The following is a 23,086-nucleotide window of genomic DNA, read 5'->3' on the forward strand; positions in this document are numbered from 1 at the left end:
CAATAAATATCAAAAGTTTTTCACTCCTGGAAAAAAGCATGATCCGGCTAAACAAACGGTAATTGCAGAACCTCTTATCTTAATGCAGAGCCCTTCTCTGAGGAGGCTCCTGCTGTGGGTTTATTGAAGCCTTCTCTCCCCGTCCATCTTTCCTTTGATCAGGCATGAAGCAGAACTAACCCTGTGTGGTGAAAGCAGTGTGAAAACTAGGCTAGCTTTGTGGCACTGCGGTTGGTCATGGCCTAGTGAGCACCCTCACCGCACAAACCCTTTTTCCAGGACAGGATAGTTTGCACTTCTGTCGGATACTGTATTAAATATTCAATCTTCTGCTTCCTGGCTTGAAGGGAAAGGACTCTGGGGGCTAATTACAAAGTTGGGAGTGTCTTTGTGAGGGTCTCTGTGTGTTGTGTGCATGCAGTTCAGTGTTTGTTATTGGTGAATGTGTCAGAATTAAGTGGAAGAAGCAGCACTGATTGAAAAAATCTTGCATTTATGCACACTGGCAGTGCGGGGTGAGCTGTCCCAGTGACCTCAGTGCTCATCAATACCATCTAATGAGGTAACACACTCTTACAATAACCCTTTTAAACAGAGCATCTGTGCTCTAATGACTCCTGCATTATGAAATACAGTCTCCAAATTGCTGTTAGAGCTGTACTTTGCACTGTGAGAGCTCCCTCTGTACTCTAATTGTCCGTTTTTCCTCTCTTGCAATGCTCTTTCTGGCAGCTGCATAAAGAAATTAATTCACAATTTCCTCATTTGTGAAATAGTGTTACAAGGTACACATATCATGCACGCACAGTCAGAGCATATTGCCTAACTAAGGAAACTCACAAGTTACGGCTGCGCAGCACAGACTGGGTTTGGCTTGATCCCATTGTATCACAGATTTGTCACTCTGCTTAGCATGGACACTGTCTGTATCTCTGCAGTGAGAAATTATCCTCATAATCCTCTCTCGGGCCGACCCAGGCTGGCATGCTGCTGGCCTGGACGGGTGGAGGAAAGGTGAGCAGGAGGGAGAATTTGACCGGACAAAATGGAGGTGGACATGCTGGGGTGGTTCTTCATACACATCACACCTTGTTTCAGTTTGAGCTGTGTCTTTTGAACTCAGCATGAATCATCAGTAATAACCCGGGCCTAGTCAGAGCATCAAGCTAGATTAGACTCTGTCTGATGAGCACAGTTTCCACTGGACACTTCAATTTACAGCTGAGGTTTGAAGCCAGTGCCTCTCTGGTTGTGTCTTTTTTGAACTGTCCAAGTGTAGTACAATTACATTTCATTGAAATCTTTTTTCATTCTGTGTTTCTTTCCTTTCCAACTTTATTTGAGAATAGACTGAAGATATGACTCTTGTTCTGTCACTGTTAAATATATGCATTTTGAAAATAGTTGTTTTATTCTCTTGAGTATGATTATAAGAAACCTACTTCTCGGTCATTATTTGAGCATTTTTATCTGTCCAGCGGGTCTCCTGGGATCCTGATAGAAGGAAGGCTATTTCAGGGAAAGCTCTACGAGAAGTAAAATGTTTTGTCTGCCTTTCTATTCATCCTCACAGCGAGCAGCTGAGGATGAAATGCCTCTGTCTAGACTTCCTAGCTTCTCTGCTTTCAGTCCTGCTCTCCCAAAAAGCCACAGTGGGTGTACAAACATTCACCTGTCGAGATTAATTACAGCTTATGGACACTGAATGGTACCAGATAATAATCCTGTTCACTAATGGCCTGGGACACAGCCTTCACAGTGACCTTGCGTTGGATTTCACACTTACTCTGGGACAGGAATAATAAGTGTGGCACACCCACACTGACATCTCTGTGGCCTTGTTAATCCTTCGCACAGTGACCAAACCATAGTGTACTCATCAGATTATCATCATTAGTAGGTGGCTCACTGCTCCAGAGGTCTTCATTTGTCTGACAGGGAGTCTCGATGGTCACACAAACTGTGTTTTGTGAGTGCTACATTTTTTATTTCCTGCAGCCCCGGGCATTAAGGATTGAAGCAGGGAAGGCATGGAGAGGAAGATGCTGAAGAACAAGAGTGGTGTGGGTTTTAAAAATATATCAATACAATCTCGAATTCTCTCCTCCCTGCTTCACTGTCTCTTTCTGCATATCAAGACTTGAAGAGAGAAAAAAAGAGAGCTTCCACTCAAGAGATCACATTAACTGTGACCCTGTTTCTTTGAAATGCTGACATGACATTTCATGAGTCCTTTGGAGGAAGTATTCAGAAAGTGAAATGGGCCATGAGCTAATATCGTCAGAAATTGACTTTTCTTGTTGGGATATCTCAAACACAGTTTTGTGTCACAAGTGGAGCTGCTGCAGTCTGACATGTTGTTGAGTTTCTAATGGGTTTGACCCTCTTCCTCTGACTCCATCATTAAAGCTCCTTTTCCCTTTGCCAGAGTGTTTTAACTTTTATTATGCAGTTCAGGGGCAGGGGGCGGCTAACTATAGCTCCACTGGCCTCCCAACTTCTCTTTCACCCATAAGTAATGAACTAAACTCTTGAAATCTATGTCTTTTTATACATTAAATGCTTTAAAATATTTTCCTTGAATTTTGTGGTTAAAAGTGTGGTCATTTTTTAAGTGAAGGCTTGAAGTGTGATGAAAACAACAGGTTCAAGGTAACGAGAAAGACCCCTGCACAAAACACCCCGAACAGATGGCTCCAGAGTTTTGCATATTCAGTGAAGTCTTTTAATCTTTTAGTCTAATTGTTTCCATCAGGCAGTGATGTTCTGATGATCAAACGTTTGCAGCTTGTTCCACAAAGATTAAAAGACTGGATTGGACTGTGAATTAGTCTGAAAGCATTCATATTATGCTGGTGTGCATATCCTCAAAGTAGGGTGCGGTTGATTTGGTCACCTGTCCTATGAACCCTTAAACTTAAAAGAGAGAACAGTTTTTCAAAGTGACTTTCAATAACTCTTAGAGAATCTCAAATGCAGCTGATGAACTTAAAAGCTAGCTAAAAGCTATCTGCAGATTTACAGAGAACATGATCAAGCAATGAGTTTTGATTGCAATGTTCTGCATGTGTGTGGAAGAACGTTTTGAAAGGCACTTTGTCATTTTTGTGGAGGCAGTTTAGTTTATTCAATAACTGCATCAATACTCGCTCTATTCACATGTACCCAAAGATGTAGATCTTGCAAGAGCAGAAGGGTTTCCTTCAAACATTACTCTTACCTGTCGTTATCGAATAACACAGAGCTTGCCTACATTTCCAAGGGAAGCCTGTAATGCTCTTATGCTACTTGTTAGCACTGCTGATACCTGAGATCAAGAGATATATTAGCATAAATATTTCAGAGCAGCCCAGCTAACACAGTTGCAGAGATGTCTCCCTCCATAAAGGATCCTGGATTCACCAGGGCAGGAGGAGTCATCCTCTGGGGATTTTAGTGCTCATTACAAACCCCCATTAGATCCATACAAAATCCATTTTTCTTCCAGACTGAGCAACAAAGCAATCCATAGAAATTAGTGCACAAAGAGTTGTTGTCAGCAAGTCTATTCCCCTAACCTATATCCTTTGAAATCCTCACAGTCGCTTTCCTCTGTGTTTTTCAGATCCTGGCCATCATCTCCATCCTCTTCATCGTATTATCTACCATTGCCTTGTCCCTGAACACCCTTCCAGAGCTGCAGGCCACAGATGAGTTTGGCCACACCATAGATAACCCACAACTGGCCCACGTGGAAGCTGTATGCATTGCCTGGTTTACAATGGAGTACCTGCTTCGCTTTTTATCATCCCCCAACAAATGGAAGTTTTTCAAGGGTCCTCTAAACATAATCGACCTGCTGGCCATCCTGCCCTACTATGTCACCATCTTCTTGACAGAATCAAACAAGAGTGTGCTGCAGTTTCAGAATGTGCGACGAGTGGTCCAGATCTTCAGGATCATGCGAATCTTGCGCATCTTGAAGCTGGCTCGTCACTCCACAGGTCTTCAGTCTCTGGGATTCACACTCAGGAGGAGTTACAATGAACTAGGTCTGCTGATCCTTTTCTTGGCCATGGGCATCATGATATTTTCTAGTCTTGTGTTCTTTGCAGAAAAGGATGAAGAGGACACCAAGTTTAAAAGCATCCCAGCTTCCTTTTGGTGGGCTACCATTACTATGACCACAGTAGGTTATGGAGATATCTACCCAAAAACTCTTTTGGGGAAGATAGTTGGAGGTTTGTGCTGCATTGCAGGAGTACTTGTGATAGCCCTGCCTATTCCCATCATTGTCAACAACTTCTCTGAGTTCTACAAAGAGCAAAAGAGGCAGGAGAAAGCCATCAAAAGAAGGGAGGCTCTGGAGAGGGCCAAAAGGAATGGTAGCATTGTCTCCATGAACATAAAAGACTCGTTTGGTCCCAACATAGAGCTCATGGATGTAATGGTGGAAAAAAGAAATGAAAAGAAGGAGAAGATACAAGATAACCACGTGTCTCCTCCTCAGCCGAAAGGCTCTTCCAAACTAAAATCCTTCATGAGCCCAGGTAATCCAACCCCGACTCCTGAACCAAGCAACACAGAGGAGGCCAAGCCCTCAATGAGCCCACAGCATCTCAGCGCCCAGAAACTGGAGGAGACGTACAACAAGATGGCAAAGGCCCAGTCACAACCAAACCTCAACAGCAAGGAAAAAGGGCCACAGTCCAAAGCCGGAAAGCAGAGAGCTGAAATTGAGATGGGAAGCATCCCTGCCGAAGCTGTCTCCAGCCCATCAGAGGTCATTTCAGACATGAGGAGCATGTCTAGCATTGACAGCTTCATCAGCTGTGCAACAGACTTTCCTGAGAGTTCTCGCTTCTCCCACAGCCCAGTCAGCAACCTACCCGGGAAGGTAAGCACCAACCCCAGCCTAGAACCCACCCTGGAGAATGAGCATGAAGGATCCCAAGGTAACAGTACCCCCCTGAGAGGACACAGCAACAAGTCCAGCCCCTACCCTGACAGCCCCAAGGGTCAGCACTACAAAAACCCGCTTAAAAGCCGCTCACTCAAGGTCAACTTCAGAGCAAGGGAGGACTCAGGGACAGGAGTGCTTTCAGACAGCTCATCAGTCCAGAGTCCTGAGGCATCCATCTACACAACTGCCAGCAGCAGGACACCAAGCAAGAGCCCAGAGAATGTACCCCCAAGCATCTTCACATTCCACGACTCATCCATCAATAAATTTATTGATGCTGACACAGATGAGGAGGAGCACCTGCATGACGGCTCAGGTGCCATCCTGTCTCGAAGACTCTTGGAAAAAGCCAGTCCCAAGTTTGGCCATCACTCAAGCTTCCAGCAAGGATCCAACCACACAGAGGGCCTGCAGAGGAAGCTGGGGAACAGCACACTGCCAACACAAGGGCAGGAAAACCATGTGGCACAGGAACTACTGCCACTTCAGGGAGAGAAGAGTCACTATTAAGGTTAAGGGTATAAAGAGAAAGAGCATTAACTAACATATTGGAGAGGAGAAAGCAAGAAGGGGACTGTGAACTCAGCAAAACTTAACTTCTTCAGAAATATCAAAGGCCAGACAAAAAAATAATTTGTCTCCTAACAGAACAGTCTTACTGGACATTATGAAGGACTTGTGTTTTTTGCTCTCCTACAAAGAACTCCTAAACTAATTCAGCACAGGACTCGGATCAGAAAAGCTCCAAGATGGAAAGGAATGCTGGACAAGTTCACTATTTATACATATGTTCACTTAGATTATCATCCAAAAAATACAGCCAGGTCTCAAGGGTACATCAAATCATTTTTATAAGCAAAAAAAAGCTATTTTTCTGACACCCCTGGATGTAATTTTAAAGCTACTAACAGAAAAGCTGTCCACTTAGTAGCAAACCACCCAAGGCATTAAAACTGCTATATTCTGGGGAGGTTCTTTGACTGAGATAGAAAGAGGCAATATAAACTTTATTTATGTTTTACAGTGTGAAATCACAGCAGTGAAAAGACAGAGTGCTGGGAAATTTATAAGGTTTGCTCCCTTTAACTTTCTTCCTCGAAACTGGCCTTAGTTTTATGTTTTTGTTTATTTGAGAAGGAGAAAGAGAGATCCACAGACAGCACATACACATACAAGCATCTATTGATTATCTGTCATACACGGTTCATTTATTATGATGTTGTCTTGAGTGCAAACTTGAGGAGGATCAAGTGTGTCAGTCTGTTTCTTGTCGATGTTTTTAACTGCACAGGGAAACACTGTGAGGCTGCATCTGTAGATTTCCTTTTCGTTTCCTGTTTCGCCAACGGCTGACAAGTTAGAGAAAGAGTGAGCAGCCTTGGTGATTATTTTTATTTTGAGTTCAAAAGTTAAAAAAAAGAAAAAAAAATCTTCATTTTTTTCCTGTTCTCACTCTGAAAGCTTCTCTATGTCAGTGTGCATCCTTCGGATTGGATCTGGAGAAAGTTCTAAAAACGTCTTGTGTTGGTTCAAAACTCTGTCAAAGGTGTTTCTGAGAAGTCATCATTCCTACTGTAGCTGAAAATCTGAACTTGTTATGAAATCACAGTGCACCGTAGAGCTGGAAAGGCAGCGCTGAAATCTAAAGAAGTTTTCTGTGCTGAACCTCCAGTTTTGTAGGAGTGTGGATATTGTACATGTATAACTACAACAGTAGAATATAACAAAAGTGACACGTTTATTGTAAAAGGTAATGAATCCAAATAATTTATATTTTTAAGATATTTTCTAAAAGAATGGACCTTTAGAAAAATATATTGTGCTATTCTCATAGTTTTGCATTTCAATATTAGGTACTGCATTATTTTGATGGAGTTGCATTTATTAGAAGATATACTGTAGTAGATAAATTTGTATTGTTTGCTACTGTCTCCTTGTGTCTGTCCCTTTACCCTCTGTGCAACGTGAAGAACCAAAGAATTGTTCTTTCTGACGATGGTAAACTTTACTGTTTTATCTCAAAATGTTCAAAATGAAAGCATTCCTTTTCTTAACAGGAGAATCTGACGTCTTTCAGGGAGCCATACTTGCTCATTTAGTACAAACATGTAACCATGGGGATTGCACAGGATGCTGGGACTGGCCTCTGAAAGAGAAGAAGAAACAGAAAGCTGATTACACGGATGAGGAAACGGGGAAAATGAAGAGACAACACAGCAGCACTTTATTTAACATTCATTTTGGATGGCTAATTTGATTATTTACACACTGTGGATCTTGGCAAGTGGTTTTGCTTCCAGACATCCGAAACATTATGCTCAAATGGGTCCACATGACGTCTCAGCAGCATAATAGACACCTCGCAGCAATGTACAGCTCGCCACTCAGGCACACTAGCAGCATGGAGGTACAGTTTGTGTCTGTACCATTTTAGTCTGTACACTATATTCTGCATCCTGCATCTAATTCTAAACATATGACCAATCTGGGTGTTTTCCATGTGGTGCTCTCATTAATCAAGCGAGCATGGTGTTATTATATTTTCAAACTTCTCACATATCATGCAAGCATGCTACAAAGCATCTATTTTTAGTAGTTAACCTAAAAGTATTTGTTCAGTGTTCTTGTTTTCTATCATTAGACCTTAAACGAGTTAGATATTTCTGTGCCTTTGCTTTAAACGGACGCCTGCCACGCACTCTGAGTCTGTCGCTGTGTCCCGTATGATGACAGTTTAACCCTCTGCATATCATCAAACTAATGAGAAGTGGGTCATCAAGCTGTCATACTGAGTGATAATCCACACCTCTCCTTCTCACATCTCCCCTCAGCTGTTATACTTAAGTGCGGTGTGATGATTTGCATGACAAAAGCCTGATGCACAAAGACAAACAGGTGCTGTCACTCAGCACAGTCCAAAACAACTGTTACCATGGTTATGCTTGAGAGGACTGGGTGGCTTACATTTTATGCTAACAAGTAGCCTAATTTATCAAGAGAAAACCCTCCAAAGACTTAAAATATTACTAATATGCATAGTGTTTACATTCTTCTCCATGGTTTTTAAAAGTTTTGTCAAAAATTGGCCTAGTCACCCGTGGTTACACTCTGAAAGAAACTAGATTGTGAACCTTTCTTCCTGTCACGTAGCCCCTTTATATCACTCTCTCTTTATCCCTGAAAGCTACACAGCTGAGCAGGACCAAGCATGACCACAGCAACTTGAATCTAAAGGTGCTGCTGCTGTGATGTGCATGTGGTCACTTCAGCCCCCCAGCTCCTGTGGAGGGAGAGAGTGTGAAATGTGAATGGAATAGAAACTGGAGGTGTGTGACAGGTGAGAGCTGCCAGTCTGACTCCAACCATGACATCCGTAATGATGGCTGCAGCACTCTGCTCCCAAACCCAAAGACCTCTTTGACACAGACAATACGATCACTTACAATAATATTGTTGAGCTCCCTTTGTTGTTCTAACATGGGAAGAGTTAAGCTCCCCCTCAGGCAGAAAAATTCACCATCATAGCCTGTCGAAGAAAAACGAAGGCAGATTACACACACACAGGACTTCAATGTGTTTTTCCATCAGGGGCTTGTTCTTTAGACTGTTGTGCAGAATGACGGTGCAAAATGTCACTTCAGATTTCGACATCCTTTTGAAGATGTGTTCATTTCTTGGACTCTATAAATATCATCCTGGGCATGCGAAGGAGGAGTCTGGGCCAGTAGAAAAAGGGCTCAGTTACAGCTCAGTCTGTGGTCAGACGGTGTCACGTGGAGCTCTGAGGAACAAACTTTGTAACCAAAGAATGTGGAAAAAAGGGGAAGCAGTCAGTAGTGAGTGGGATTTGTTGCAGCTCGGTCCTTAGCACTGCATGGTAATGGGATAACGAATGTCAAACTGACAAATGGTTGATATGAATTTCACGACTCAAGGCATTAGAAACACAGGAAAAAGGCTAGAAAGATACAAGAAGAGGGTGTGTTTAATAGCGTGGATTCATTAACATTCATTACACACCAGTCAGACATGCAGTAAATACCCACAAATCTGTGGAGTTAAGCCTCTCATCACGGTGGACTTAACTCCCAAACAAGCCATATTAAAATGGTTACTACTCCTCTCTACAGTGGAAGAATGTTAGAAATGTCTTGTTTTGAGTTTTGTATCTTTTTTTCTTATTCTTTTCTGAACTGCACTTTATTGACCATGCAAATAAAACCAACAACATATTAAGATACAGATTTATTGAAAGCTCCTGTGAAGAGTTAGTGACAGGTTATATAAAGCCTCTTCTTGACCCATAAGAGCAAACTAGACTATTAGCAGAAAGACTGTTACTATGTTGTATTTGAAACACCTGTAACTGCTGTAAACAGGTGAACAGTGAAACATTCTGCATCAAATATTCATGTGATTTTGATTTGATTGTGAAATGAAAACAGGAGGAGAATGTGGGTCTGAAAATATAGCTATCACAAGCACAGGACAAAAAAAAATCAGTAAACAGATAAACAGTATCACTTTGTCCAAAAGGGGGCACCAAAGCCAACACTAACAGAAAGTTTCCCACTGGAGCTTTAAGCACAATTTCCTGAAGCACAAGATTAAGTGTATCTTCCTTTAAGCACAATAACTCACAGAAGAGGTTAAAGCCAAATGCAGACTTGATTTAATTTTCCGAACCCTTCCCCTTCGTTTCAGGGAGTCATCACCTCCGCTCAATTCACACTCTTGTGTACACTGCCCACTCTGTGTCAGCAGAAATGTCTGTTTTGTAAAAGTTTCATACTTTGTACCAGTCCACTTTGTTGAAAATATGATCTTTGTGGTTCCTTGTTGTTCAACGCATGTAGCGCTACATAACTTTGTCTCACAGAGCTTGTAAATATGATCTACTATAAGAAGCTTTAGGACAAAGTCTATGATCAGAGATTCTGCAGCAGTTTCCTGCTTTTACTGACTGATGCTTAATAAAAGACAATAATCCAGAGCTGCTGATATATGCCTCACTTCTTTTTTGACTTAGATGTGCTTTTATGAAAACACCATAACAGTGTGAAAGAATACAGCCCGCAGAGAGATTGTGCAGTGACTGTGAATGTAAACTGAAGGTCTGATACAACAGCACCCTCTGGTGTCCCACTGTGAGCTGCATCAACAATACAAGAGTATACAGTCTATGACACAGTGCTGTCATGATGTGATACTTAAAATGTAAATAGTAAAATATTCCTGACTCTAAAAAATAAAATTAGAGGGCAAAGACAGCTTATCAAAGTTGACAGATTCAGTGCAAAATGTCTTACATATAGGGATTCAAAAACTGAAATTCCAGTGTTTCAACAGTATCTAGGATTTATTTTCAAGGTTTTAAAAGGGTAAAAAAGATGCAGCCTAATGTTTTGTCTTCAAATGTTTTGTGTTATTTGATAATCAATTAAAATACAAACATAGATATATAAATATTTCAAAAATAGTATTCAAGAAGAAAAGCTTAAGCAATCAATTTTTATCATTTTAAGGGTTTTTAGTTGACATAACTATTAGTCATTTTCCCATTTTAGGACTTGAGCTGTATATAAAGGCATTATTTGGTTTGACAATGTAGAATAGCTGTGTCAGTCACATGTCTGGCCTCTCCTCGTCGAAAACACCATGTCTTGCATTAACTTTCAAAATAATCTGTTCAGATGGTTTCTGTTTTGAGTCCTCAACACGATGACAGTAATCCTCAGAAACATTTAGTGAAAAGTCTTTTCCATAACATGCAAATTCCTGTATGTTGTGTTTCATTACGTCATACCTACATCATGACTTAAGTTTTGAAGAGGATTATATCACAGTCAAAGCCAGTCACAACTTTCAGCTTTTCACATGAGACAGTCTTAATTTCCAGTTGGAACAACCTCTGCAGGTACAACAGGAAACAACTGCACCAATGAAACAAACCACTTTACCAACAAGTGATGTTACACACTGCAGAACCAAACTCAAATAAAATATGCAACAGCAGAAAGAAGAGCACTTTCTGTAAAAGGAGAATTTAAGAGGAATGTACATCAGGGATTTGTGCACACGTGCTTTAGGTTTATCACCTCAACAATTTACTTTTAGTTGGATAATCCCCTCACATCATAGTTCAAAAGCAGCTTTCTTTAACGGATGAGAGGAAAGCAGAGTTAAAAATACAGTTGACTGTGGCTGAGATGAATATGTTACATAAAAGCCAGACAAAAATTACAAAGTGAAGTTAAGTTACAAGTTACTTTTGTACTTGAGCAATCTTTTTTTTTTTCAAATCTCTGCCAGGGCCACTAGAAGCACAAAAGCACAGATTTTCAACAAGTTAAAAACAAGCTCTTGAGAAAAAATATCAGAAATCTGTAAAAGGCTTACAGTTAATAAACTTGGACATGGTAGTTTCAGCTATGGACCTGAGTATCTTAATCCCTGCTCTGGTCTCACTTAGCCTCTGTTTTTTAAAGGAGTTATGAATGTGCACGGGTTACAGTCAGTATGTTCCTCAGTCATTAAGTAAAAGGCCCTTCTATTGGTGGCCCGCAGCTCTCTGCGTCCTAATCCGGTACACACATAAAACGGCCGTCCAATCCCACTCCACTCAGAGAAACAACAAGCCCAAAGCTTGGCGGTCTGCTTGTGTGGCCCATTAGTTCCTCCTGCAGTACTGGACTGAACTGGAGCATCATGATTGTGATAGTGGACCTGGTGCTGATGCTGATAGACCTGACTTACTCCATAGTCGCAGCCATCATCCAGACTTTCCTGCGGCCGCGGCTTAAGTGCATCGACGGAGAGCTGTGTCTGATAACAGGGGCCGGGGGCGCGTTGGGTCGCCTCTTCGCCCTGGAGTTCGCCAAAGAGGGGGCGCACCTGGTGCTGTGGGACTGCAACACGGACGCCAACGAGCAGACCGCCAAGCTCGTGCGCGAGCTGGGAGTAAAGGTGTACGCGTACACAGTGGATCTGTCCAAACGTCAGAGCATCTACCAGGCTGCAGACAAGGTGAGGGCGGAGGTCGGGGAGGTGTCCATACTGGTGAACAACGCGGGCGTGGTGGCTGGGCGGAGGTTGCTGGACTGTCCGGACGAACTTCTGGAGAGGACTCTGCTGGTCAACTGCCACGCGCTGTTTTGGGTGAGACGTACTTTAACGCGCAAACAGCTGAGGCTGTGAAATGTCAGCTTTTGCAGGACACAGAGTGACAACCATGAGCTTAACATGAATTACGTAACTTGTATTCACCCGCCGGCTCTGTTTAGTATTTGTCCAGTGATGTGTGAGGGGATCAGATGTGAGCTGATGCATCACACTCTAGCCTGTCCCTGTTAAATGAGGTCACGAGCAGGTGGCCATTTACTCATCCAGAGTGGAAACAGGCCACCAGTCGAAACGGCACGCGATTCTGCCCATTATCCGTTTAGATCTCAGTCTCAGGCTGAATGCATGTTTGCTCACAACACTTCATATTATTCTGGCCTTTTAATCATGCATGGGGATATGGACATAGATGAGCTTTTGGTTTCCTGATTAAACTGTAGTTTTACCAACTTACTGTGCATATTTTGCTTAATGTAACTTGTAAACTAAATCAAAGAAAAAAAAACAAACAAACAGTAAAATGAGCTTCTTTCATGGAAACAGCAAACCATTGCTACAACAGAAAGTAGGGGCTATACTGTCCCTTAGACGTGTAATACAATTCCATAAGTCACAAAGGTCAAAGGTCATCATCATTTTATGTCACAAAAACATCATGTAAATAAAATGACTCAATTATGAAAAAATCTCTTTACTTTTAAAAAATAGATTAGGAAAAAGTGATGTCATCTACTTCTTAATAAAGCAATTTTCATACCATTGAACTTCCATGAAGGGTGACACAAAAAATGCTGTGACAAAAACAGGCCAAGGTTGTTCCAGTTGATACTTTGTATATTTTTTTAGGCTTTTCATGCCTGTAATGAGAAAGGAGAGGACAGCGGATAGGGTAGGAAAGGCGGCAAGAGTGGGGAGGTACATGCAGGAGACTGCCCACAGGCTGGATTCAAACCCAGGCCACCCGCTCAAGGGTGAGCCTCACAGGGTGCGACCTACACCACTAGATCATCTACACCCTGATTCTGTGTGTACATAATAAATGTTCCCCAACAGACAGCAAAGGTTAGGCAAGTTGAAGCAGATTCTGAAAACATGCTAAACCAACTTTTTGTCGAGTTCCTGGTTCATCTAGGTGTGCTGGAAAATATTTCTACTAAGTTGGGCATCCCCCCTCATAGATTCTCATCCATGCTGATGGTTCTGATAGCATGCAAGAGCTTTTTGAGTCCCCTAAATGTCAACATGTCATATCAATATGTGTTACATCTTTCTGTAAGAGATGCTAAATAAATGTTTCAAATCAACAGATGACAAAAGCCTTCCTGCCTCAGATGAAAGCAAGAAACCGTGGTCACATCGTGACCGTTGCCAGTGCCCTCGGGCTCTTCAGCACAGCATGTGTAGAGGTAAAATCCATGTATACAGAGTCACTGTCAAACCAAGAAAAAAGAACATTCAAACAAAGATCACTGCTGGTGTTTACTCTCTCTTCCTCCAGGATTACTGTGCCAGTAAATTTGGAGCTGTTGGTTTTCACGAGTCACTGACACATGAGCTTCAAGCCGAGGACCTGGGTGGCATCAAAACTACTTTGGTCTGCCCTTACATTGTAGACACAGGGATGTTCGCAGGCTGTGAAATCAGGTGAGACACCAGTTCATTGCTTGTTTTCAACACCAAAGGGAAAATAAAGGAGCTGTAATTCTTTTTTTAATCTTACAGGAAAGAGTTGCGGGGTTTGATCCCCCCTCTCGAGCCCCTCTACACTGTCCAACAGTCCATGAAAGCCATTTTAGGTGAACAGCAAATGATATGCATTCCTCGCCTTATGTACATCCCCTTCTTGGCAAGAGCGTAAGTACTGATCAGAGTTTAATCCAATATTTACAGTTGAAAATTAAGAGGGAAAGCTTTGGCCATGTATAAAGAACGAGCTGATTTGAGACTTGTCATTTCCCTCTCCAGGTTGCTACCATGGGATGCGAATGTTGCAACATATCGCTTCATGGGAGGGGACAAATGCATGCTACCCTTCATAAAGAACGTTGAGCTGAAGTCAAATGGTCAAATCAAGTCCAGCTGAGAATTAGTCAATAGTCCTTGATGATTCCTGGACCAAGCAAAAACCAAAGGCTTGTGCTGAGTATTCCTACTGTGGGATTTTGTCACCTGAAGGGAAAGCCCAAAAGCTTCTACTTTTCTTTTCTCTGGACCGAATGGTTGATTTCTTCAAAGGTTGTGTTGAATTGGAAGCATGGTGTTACCTTTAGCTATAAATGACCTCATCTTAAAGAGAACAGAGAATATCCAGTCATATTACCAAAAAAGAGTTACTGGTCAATCTATGTACTGGAGGCTTAAGCCACATTTAGAGGTAAAATAATCTAAACAAAGTTCAGAGAAAAAAGGCTGCAATGATAGCAGATCTATACAAGTGCCTCTTTTATTCACATTAACAAACAGTGCTTGAAACAAAGACAAGACAGGAACAAATCTACAGGGAACATGCAACAGAAAAAATGTCTCGTATTATGTTTGAGCCACAGACTAGAGAGTCATTTTCATAAAAAGGAATTCAAGCATACAAAAAGCGCTAAAGAAGTCCCTCCTGTGTGATTTAGATGTTCCACTATTCTGCTGAGATGTACCTCTGCTGCTGTTACTGAAATAAAGTGATTGTATCGTACGTTGATATCTTTGCCTCGCCACACAGCCAACAAAAGGCCCAACACAAACAGTAACTCAGTTTAGTTAATTTTTGGTCATGTCTTTAAAAACCCTTAAAAAACCTGTCAGAGACTACATCCTTGATGCAAAGCAAAATCACAACTTCTTGGGTAAATCTGTCATTTACTGTCAAGTCAAACCAAACCTGTAAAGACTCATTTCAGCTGAAGCAGATCTGTCATGTGAGTCACTGTGGCTCCTCCTGCTTGTGGTCTTCTTTGTAAGTGAGCAGCATTGCCTCAGTTTCAAACTAACTGCACAGTGGCTGCTTGTAAATAGCCCTGCAGGTACTGGAGGGCTTCTGCATTCAGACTGGTGCTCAGCATGGATGGAACCTGCATTTCAAAGAGTCGAACAAGACGCAAGAATCACTGATTAGTATTCTTCACTGTCTCATCACCTGAAGTCTAAAGACAGCAAGCGCTCTATCAGGTGACAGTCTGAAGTTTCCTACCACTATGATTGGTTGAAATTATAAGCACAGATCATTAGTTTCAGCTAGAGTTATGCTTGATCCAATTATCGTCACATACCCTTCCTGGACAAGCTGTAGAGAGCTTGTGGAGCGACTGTGCCAAAAGGATCTTGGGATTGCCAACAGCATCTCCAATCGGGTCATGCTCCTTTTTCCCTGCAAAGGCTAGTTGTGAGAACGCGGTCTGGTAGCCTGGTGTGTCTTCAATATCGATGAAGTGCTCGTCGTCTGGGATGCTGTCGTCTTCTGGCAGCTCGAACAGACCAATGAGGGCCTGGAGCAGAGGGGTCCTGAGCACGAAAGTTATAAAACAGATTAGTCGCACTGTAAAGCAACACAACTTGGTAAACATTTCAGATGTCTGCTTTCATCAAGCATTAAAAAGCATCACAGCCCAGCGATCAGGCTGATTTCTCACCAGAGTTTGGTGTACTCTGTGTCCATCATGGCAGGACATTCAGTAAGGATCTTTGTGATTCCCACAGCACAGATTTTCTTTTCTACTGCTCCAGACACCTTCTGAACCTCAGGGATTATGATTTTCTCCAGCACCATACCAAACATTCTGCAAGACAGAAATGGAAACAGAATAAATCCAAATGATTGGCTAGTGGATTCCTCCTGAAGAGACATCTGAAAAAATCAGGGGAAAGTTCTACTGCCTGAACTATTTGCTGTAATGAAATGTTAGGAGGCAAATCTTCAGGATTATAAATTGGACTTCTGTAAAATGTGTTCTGATCTTAGTGACAATCAGAGTATCTCTAACTGCTGGTCTTTCTGTTTAATATATCAACCAACCACCTGATTCACAAACTGGTGTCCATACCCTCTGTGAGCTGAGGGATGAGGCACTGTTACAGGTGGATCAGGATGGAAAGCAGCAGGTTAGAAAACCCTTTTTTTCACTAGAAAACTGGGTCACCTCCAAAATCCATTGCCTCCAAATCTAAGCTGACTACAGCTGTCATCCCTCACAAAGACACACCTTTCAGCTTAAAAGGCTGGGTGCACGCTGCTTCTTTCTGGAAAGCAGGACAGGTCTTTGCGTCTCTCTGGACAAGGCTTATGTCTTTTGTATCAGTTGGGTCAATAAAACTTGTCATGTTCTTACTGCTGCAAAACAGTATTTAGAAATGAACTTACTGAAAAGAAAGAAGTTTAACATTTTAACTACCTCTATGTGAATGTGTTCTGTTTTAAATGGGGAAAAAAACACGTGTGAAAAATGTGGGCTTACTTTGGCTGGATGCTGTCAAAAATCTCCTGGAGTGCAATAGCTCCGTATTTGACACAGTACAAGTTAAGAAACACCAAGAAACCTGAGAGAAAAACAGAGCACTGATGAAAAATTCAAAAACCCAACTCAACATTAGGAGAGTCTCAAAAAAAGTAAGTGATTATTGTTAAAGCCATTCTGGCCGTTGTTAGATCCTGATTATAATATCAATACTAACTTTTGACAAACTTGGTGGTTTTGGAGCTTTGTAGCCTCTGGAAGAGTAAAATAAAGATCTGTTTCCTGTACTGAGTGATTGATTCTCTGTCAAAGAAAAAACAAAACATCACAGGTTTTAAAAACTCTTCACTTAAAGCAAATTCACTCAGTGCAAATACAGATGATCTCATGGGTCAACTTACGGAGGCATGTGCTCAATGATGCTGTTCAGAAGGTAAAAGCCTTGGTGGTCGTTGGCTTTAGAGGCAATAAGTTTTTGGAAAACACCAAGTAGGCCAGGCTGAGAGGGAGAGAACGTCAAAATACTAGTTAAAAAATGAACGACTTATAATCTATAAATATAATATAAAAAAGCAGAATAAAAGACATCAGAAAACCCTCGGCCAACTCACAATTTTATCTTCAGCTGAAGCAGCAATAGTAGCTCCCCCCTTTTCCAGATAAGCCTGAAGCAGGCGCACTAGAGGGGGGATGTTTCCTGTCCGCTCCCACAGCACTGGCTGCAGCAGGTGTGGGAACAGAGCCATGTATGTTGAGGGTATGGAGTTGGTGTGGATCTCAAGAAGAAGAGACATCACCTGGAACACGTATGGAAGAAACTCTGAAGGACAAAAAGCAGGATGAAGGGGATTGTCATCAGTGGAGCCGTTCAGAAAGAAAAAGAAAAAAAAATGGGGTGATGGTTGTATTATTCTATTGCACACCTTGGACATCGTTCTGAAGGATCTCGGTGAAGACAGGGAAGAGTGCTTCCTCAAAGCTGCTCACAGTGGTGGGGTTGGCTTTGCAGGTGATCCGCACAGAAAGGCACAGAGACTCAAACAAGTAGTGGTTGAAGTGAGGCTTGCTGGGATTCTGTTGATGGGTGACAGAGCTTTTTTTAGTTGAAACTTGCATCCTCTGAACAAACCAGCACCTTTATGAATTCATGTTGAGATATGTAGTTGTGAAGTTTGCGGATTACCTTGCTGACTAAGAGGAGCTTGTGGGTGAGCTGACCAATCAACGTGGGAATGTAGGGAACGATGGCCTCCTGCAGCAGGGAGAAGCTGCGCATAATGGCTTTAAAAAAAGAATGCAGAGACAGGATGAGACGACTGAAAATTAAGTCTTGAGTTGATCTGACATTATTTGTAGGAGCTTACCTTTCATGATGTATTCATTTTCTGCAGATCCGGGGAAAGCCAGTGCTTTAAACAGGTTGTTGAGCAACTGTTCGGTGAATGGTGCCATCTCTGCAGCACTGATACTGAAACATGTACAAAGAGGGTATTAAGTCAGAATACCAGCTGAGTACTTATACAGATGGAGGCACATGTTAGGGCAGACTTAAAAAAAAGTCCTCCTCACTCATCCATATGTGTAAACAAGATTTCTATCAATAATGGATCACCTTTTGGGTGTTGTGTAAGACAGTTTTTGAGCAATTTCTGGAAAGACTTTCATATTTACAGTGTGGTGTTGTTTGGGCCTCTCATTGTGAACAGCCTCTCCAAAGCGTGGGCAGCATATGTGTGCTCCACTGTGCTCTCTGCCTGCAGGTGACTGATGAGCAGGGGAACTGCCTGCAGCAGCTGGTCCTTAGGAAGCTGGAGGAACAGAACAGAATAAATGTTTGCAATGCTTTTGGTTTGAATTTAGAAATTAAACAGGTCAAGGAAAAATATGAGTTTTACCTGGCTTCTGAAGATCATCACATACTTGATGGCATCAGCTTTCAGCACAGGGAACTCATTAACTGCAATAGAAGACGTTATTTATGTTTACTTGTGTAGATTTGCAAATGAATTTGGAATTTCAAAAATAGGTGAGATACTTTTGCAGTTAGCAAGAGTTGTAAAACAGAATAATGCTTTGACTCAGTGGATCAGTCACAACTCCTCAAAGAAACAATTTTTTTAGTCTGATGTTCATGTTAACTGTGAAATATTCTTACCGTTCGGGGATTTTAAGTCCGTGAGGATGTGGTTTACGAAGAATTCATTCAGATTCACCAGCTCATTGGCTTGTGTTATTCCATGCTAGGAAAAAGGCAAATAAAAAATGTATTTATTAATTCCTTCCTCCTTGGAACTATTTAAAACCAATTCTGTTCATGTCAGATATGCCCCTGTAATAAGTTCACAATACCTTCTGTGTCTGTGCTTTCGAGGCCAGTGAAGTGACCAGATAGATGGCAGCATCTTTGTGTTTCCAGTTCCCTGCAGGATTCTTGGCGTACTCTGTTAACATCGAGTTCACATATCCAGAGAAGATCGCAGTGACAGGAGCCTCAAAAAACTTACAAAGGCCTCTGACCAAATCACAGGCTGCCCGGCGGCGTGTGTCAATGTCTGGAGGGGTTAAATGACAGGAAAGTGGCTTTTATTGGCATATTTTTGCAAAGATTTATCTATTAATAAAAGTTTACTTTTCTGCATTTAAAGCTTTAGCTTTTCACACTCAATGATCTAAACTTTACCAGATCCTTCAAGGTCCCTTCTGATGTATTCTTCAGAGTTATCTTCAAAGGCCTCCTCATCAGCACCTGATCAATGGGCACAAACAGTATAGTTTATGACACATCTGTGTTCAAGCAATCAGTTACATCAACCGGTTACTGACAGCAATGTCTATGTTCTATCAAACAGCACAGATTAAACACTGACTCACTTCTGAATTCCATGTTGGGCACAATGACCTTCTCACAAATGCTAGTGAGTGTATTCTGATCCTCAAATAGATGCTTGTAGTGTGGCCTTTCACAGACAGATGCCAAGAACTGGATGGCATTGCTTACCAGCTGAAACAGGGACAGACAAGGTGTATTGTTGGTGTGGACAGAGTAAGCTTCATCAAAAACACAAAAGCCGTAAAAGAGATAAGTACACTCACCAGGTCATATTTGACTTCCTGGCCGGTAGAAACCAAAAGGTTCCAGATGGCTGTGACAAAGCGTGGCAGATACGGCTGAAACTCTTCATCATACTTCTGAGCATAAAGAGCAGCATTGTCGCAGATCTGAGATTTCAGTAGCTCCAGCAGACCTGCTTCCTCCTCATCCTGAAGAGTAAGCATAAAAAGAAGTCATAAAAAGCACAAATATTTAAGTTTAAATGGAAAAACAGAAAACAGAGTTCAAAAGTGTATTACAGGAATAAGAATTTTCAAAACTCACATCTGTTTGTAAGAGTTTATTATCCAGAGTCAATAGGCCATGGAAATTGGTCATCCAGGTTTCCATGTTGTCTTCAAAAAACTCTGGAAGGTCCTGTGTGAAAGTACAGGAACATTTCAGCTTGTGTTCGACATCCCTGGTTCGAGCAGATTTGTTTTACTACATCCACTGGCTTATATGATGTGTAATTACCTCACAAACTCCAAAGAGCTATCAGTATGTTGAACTATTTTTATTAAGTTTTGAATCAAAACTGTATATAAAAACATTTCAAAGATCTCTCTTTCCGAGTGCACCGCAAAGTCTACAACATGCAGTTTATGCAAGCGAGTGGCCCTCTCTGGCACCATCAGTGTTCATCATGTTGAGTTTACAATCCTGCCAGCTCAACAGCAGTTGATGTCAGCAAACATTAAGCTTGATTGGTGTGAGGAAAGGACACCCAACGACCAGATAAAGACTTGTGCCACCCACCTAAAAAGATTCTTTTTTCCACTCTAACAAAAATCTTCACAAGGTGTATTTAGTAACCGCATGTTATGTGTTTGCTTTGTACTCAGGATTACTTTTGGAGAAAAGTGGTTGCATGAGTCTATCAGCACCACCTTCTGGGTAAAAAAATGACACTAAAAGTATCCAGATTTTTTTTGCACCAATGACGCATGTAGATGAGAATGGGGGTATTAAAAGTGAATTGTGAGCACCAAGTTTAACAGTATTTGTCTGCAGTGTTAGCTTTTTGTTGAGGATAGCAGAATTGAATTTTATCATTGTTATTTTAGTCTGGAGTGTAATTTTTAAAGGAGCCCATTTAAAAATATGGCATGAAAAATTGTTCAAGTCCAAACAGCACAACAAAGATGAAATTGTGGATTTATTTTGATTGGTAAAATTAAAAACAAAACAAAAAACAAAGAAAAAAAACAAAGCTTTTTGCCACATATTAACTTTTCCATGGTAAGTCGTGGAATTTGAAACAAATTAAACTGACCTGAAAGTTAAGACTGTAGAAAAGCTTGGAGATGAGTGTGAGTGAAGAGAAGAGGACCTTCAAGGCATTAACGTCTGTAGCATGAGTCTGGCACAACTCTATAGTTGCCTGCAGTTTACAGAGGGAATAAAAGTATTCATCGTTATTTGATATGTGACAACCTTTGTTACAATAAATGTGTCATTTTAGTGGTGAGTGAGCTGCAAGTCATTACAAACCTTGAACAGCTCTGTCAGAGGTAGAGCAAACGTGTCCAGTACAAGTTTGATCTCTGACCAAAGCTCATTTGACTTGAATTCATGGCGATACCTTGAAAAGGAGAAAAAACAGGACCAAAAAAGGTTTTTACATTTCAGCTGTAATGTTAAAGTGAAAAAAATAAGTAAAGCTCTTCGAATGAGAGTATCACCTCTTGAAGAGGGAATGTGCTGTACGAAGCACGCCGTTGATGATGTGGAAGTCTCCACTTCTGAAGCGTGTCACCATCTCAGTGAGGAGGTCTGGCCATTTTAGAGGGAAATCTTCCCGTCCTATTATACTGATGGCGTCACTCAACTGTGGAAAAATCACTTGGTTTAGCATCCTTCCTACATGTCTTGTAAAAGGACCTTTAAGGAATTGAGACATTTAAGTATGTACCTGTTTCTGAATCTGTTCTGGGCTGCTCAGCATCAAATTCACTATGTTCGCTTTGATTGCAGTCCGATCTGTATCAGAAACTTTATTTGGTTCATCTTCAACCTATGAGATTTAATCACACACAAAACAAAATCTTATTAGGTCATAGTAATTGTTCAGTCTAAATAGTAATAAACCATTTTTCCAACTGCAACAACATGTAAATTCAATGAGACTTACAACACGCCAGTTTCTCTTGATGTAGTTCTTGAATGTAACAGCAGCACAAACTCGTATTACATTGTCTTGAGATTTTTCCAGCAAGGTAAGTAGCAATAAGGGGTAGTTCTGGTTTCCCTCCACAGATTCGAGAAACTTTTCAGCTGAGAAAGAAAACAGATAAACAAGATGTAAGTCAGAGGTAACAGAATCAGTGCAGTAGGAAAATGCAACATGTCTACCATTGTTTTAAGAATAAACTGAAGATAGAGCTCTGTCATTAATTTGCATTACCTGGACGTCTGACTGTTGGATCTGGGTCCAGTGTTTTCCTAAGGAACTCGGTGAGGGTCTGTAGGTTAGCATCATTTAGTTCCATGCTGGTCGTTACTAAAGGAGGGAAAAAATAACACACTAATGAATAAGTTAACATCTGCATTAAGCGGCGATTTGCTCTGACTGCTAACAACATGGACTGGATGCATGTGGGCGAGTTTGATATCTGAATAATAGTATTCGTGTGTGTCAGCGAGCCGTTTATTTACCCGAGCTGAACACTGGGAGATAACATTGTTTTTAAATCACCTGACGTGTGCTAAGTGTGTTTTTCGTACAACCCACGTTCTGGTTAAACATCTTGTGCCATTTTTCTATCGGCAGTGCTAAACATAGTTCACAACTCCTTAGCTAGTTCCAATCACACATGCATCTAGTCTGCTCTGGCGTTAGCTTGCTAGCAGCTAACGTAGCTAGAGCGGCTACAGAGCTAGGACAGAAGCTCAGTTGGCTCCACTGACTGTAGATCGGTTTTGCAGTCTAATGTCTGTGCTAGCAGTGTGAGGGTTGTCTAGTCTTTATTTAGTTACAATGTAAGTTAATGATGGACGGGACATCTCTTTTGTTAAAATAACATGTGTCTTTCATTTGGCTTTCCCACGACAATAGTTTAAAATTCAAACGATTTAAAGTGGCAAAGGAAGCAGAATTCCAACTCCAGCGAATAGACAGATCCAGAAACCGGTCTTCTGCCTGCCATCCTGCTACGGTTAGCGTTAGCCTGCTAATGTGTTTTATGCTAACCATAAAGTTAGCTAATTGTCGACTATTGCAATTTAACTCACAGATTTTGTTCGATAGTACCACATACACATTTGAATCCAGTATTACTGAACAAAAAAGTTATAAAGCAGGTAGTTGTCCTACCGTTACAGTGTATTTCAGTCAGAATGGGATGGAGAGGCACTGTGTATCTGACGTGCTCACGGTGCCAGCTTTCAAACGACTGGAGCAAAAGGAACTGCGCGGTCAGTATACTGCGCAGGCGCACATGTCAGGCAAAATTTGAAAGCCACGCCCCCTGCTCGCCCAGTCGCTCC

General features: G+C 41.5%; 3 protein-coding genes across 3 annotated transcripts in view; 2 read left to right on the plus strand and 1 right to left on the minus strand.

The window, feature by feature from the left end:
* LOC141796891 (potassium voltage-gated channel subfamily B member 1-like) overlaps window positions 1–9,928 on the plus strand; it is a 46,295-nt gene extending 36,367 nt beyond the window's left edge. The window contains exon 3 of the mRNA XM_074678215.1: window positions 3,605–9,928. Coding sequence (XP_074534316.1) covers window positions 3,605–5,452 — 1,848 coding nt within the window. The 3' untranslated portion in view covers window positions 5,453–9,928. The remainder of the gene's footprint in view (window positions 1–3,604) is intronic.
* A 1,644-nt stretch (window positions 9,929–11,572) lies between these two features.
* On the plus strand, window positions 11,573–14,417 carry LOC141792007 (retinol dehydrogenase 10-B-like). The gene is made up of 5 exons (XM_074672756.1): window positions 11,573–12,100; window positions 13,372–13,470; window positions 13,563–13,708; window positions 13,787–13,918; window positions 14,030–14,417. The coding sequence occupies exons 1-5, from the start codon at window positions 11,651–11,653 to the stop codon at window positions 14,145–14,147; spliced, it is 945 nt and encodes a 314-aa protein (XP_074528857.1). The 5' UTR covers window positions 11,573–11,650; the 3' UTR covers window positions 14,148–14,417.
* A 97-nt stretch (window positions 14,418–14,514) lies between these two features.
* cse1l (CSE1 chromosome segregation 1-like (yeast)) lies at window positions 14,515–23,034 on the minus strand. The gene is made up of 25 exons (XM_074672746.1): window positions 22,914–23,034; window positions 22,005–22,100; window positions 21,732–21,874; window positions 21,513–21,614; window positions 21,283–21,428; window positions 21,092–21,182; window positions 20,874–20,981; window positions 19,883–19,975; window positions 19,600–19,767; window positions 19,378–19,507; window positions 19,187–19,252; window positions 18,856–19,058; window positions 18,662–18,746; window positions 18,402–18,463; window positions 18,178–18,314; window positions 17,871–17,974; window positions 17,690–17,787; window positions 17,430–17,580; window positions 17,118–17,326; window positions 16,908–17,005; window positions 16,724–16,809; window positions 16,507–16,588; window positions 15,685–15,831; window positions 15,325–15,556; window positions 14,515–15,126 (listed from the first exon to the last, which is right to left on the minus strand). Exons 2-25 carry the CDS (start codon window positions 22,087–22,089, stop codon window positions 15,037–15,039), a joined length of 2,916 nt encoding a protein of 971 aa, XP_074528847.1. The 5' UTR covers window positions 22,090–22,100; window positions 22,914–23,034; the 3' UTR covers window positions 14,515–15,036.
* Between the last annotated feature and the right edge of the window lie 52 nt (window positions 23,035–23,086).

Source organism: Halichoeres trimaculatus, unplaced genomic scaffold (genome assembly GCF_033239565.1).
Source record: "Halichoeres trimaculatus isolate MK-OKI-2021-1 unplaced genomic scaffold, fHalTri1.1 fHalTri1_scaffold_1, whole genome shotgun sequence".
NCBI lineage: Eukaryota > Metazoa > Chordata > Actinopteri > Labriformes > Labridae > Halichoeres > Halichoeres trimaculatus.

Coding starts and splice junctions, on each gene's coding strand:
- LOC141792007 (XM_074672756.1), top strand. CDS start 11,651: ATGATTGTGATAGTGGACCTGGTGCTGATGCTGATAGACCTGACTTAC. Junction 12,101..13,371: donor ACTGCCACGCGCTGTTTTGG/GTGAGACGTACT, acceptor TCAAATCAACAG/ATGACAAAAGCCTTCCTGCC. Junction 13,919..14,029: donor ATCCCCTTCTTGGCAAGAGC/GTAAGTACTGAT, acceptor TTCCCTCTCCAG/GTTGCTACCATGGGATGCGA.
- cse1l (XM_074672746.1), bottom strand. CDS start 22,089: ATGGAACTAAATGATGCTAACCTACAGACCCTCACCGAGTTCCTTAGG. Junction 21,183..21,282: donor GCACATTCCCTCTTCAAGAG/GTGATACTCTCA, acceptor CTCCTTTTCAAG/GTATCGCCATGAATTCAAGT. Junction 18,315..18,401: donor TGATGATCTTCAGAAGCCAG/GTAAAACTCATA, acceptor CTGTTCCTCCAG/CTTCCTAAGGACCAGCTGCT.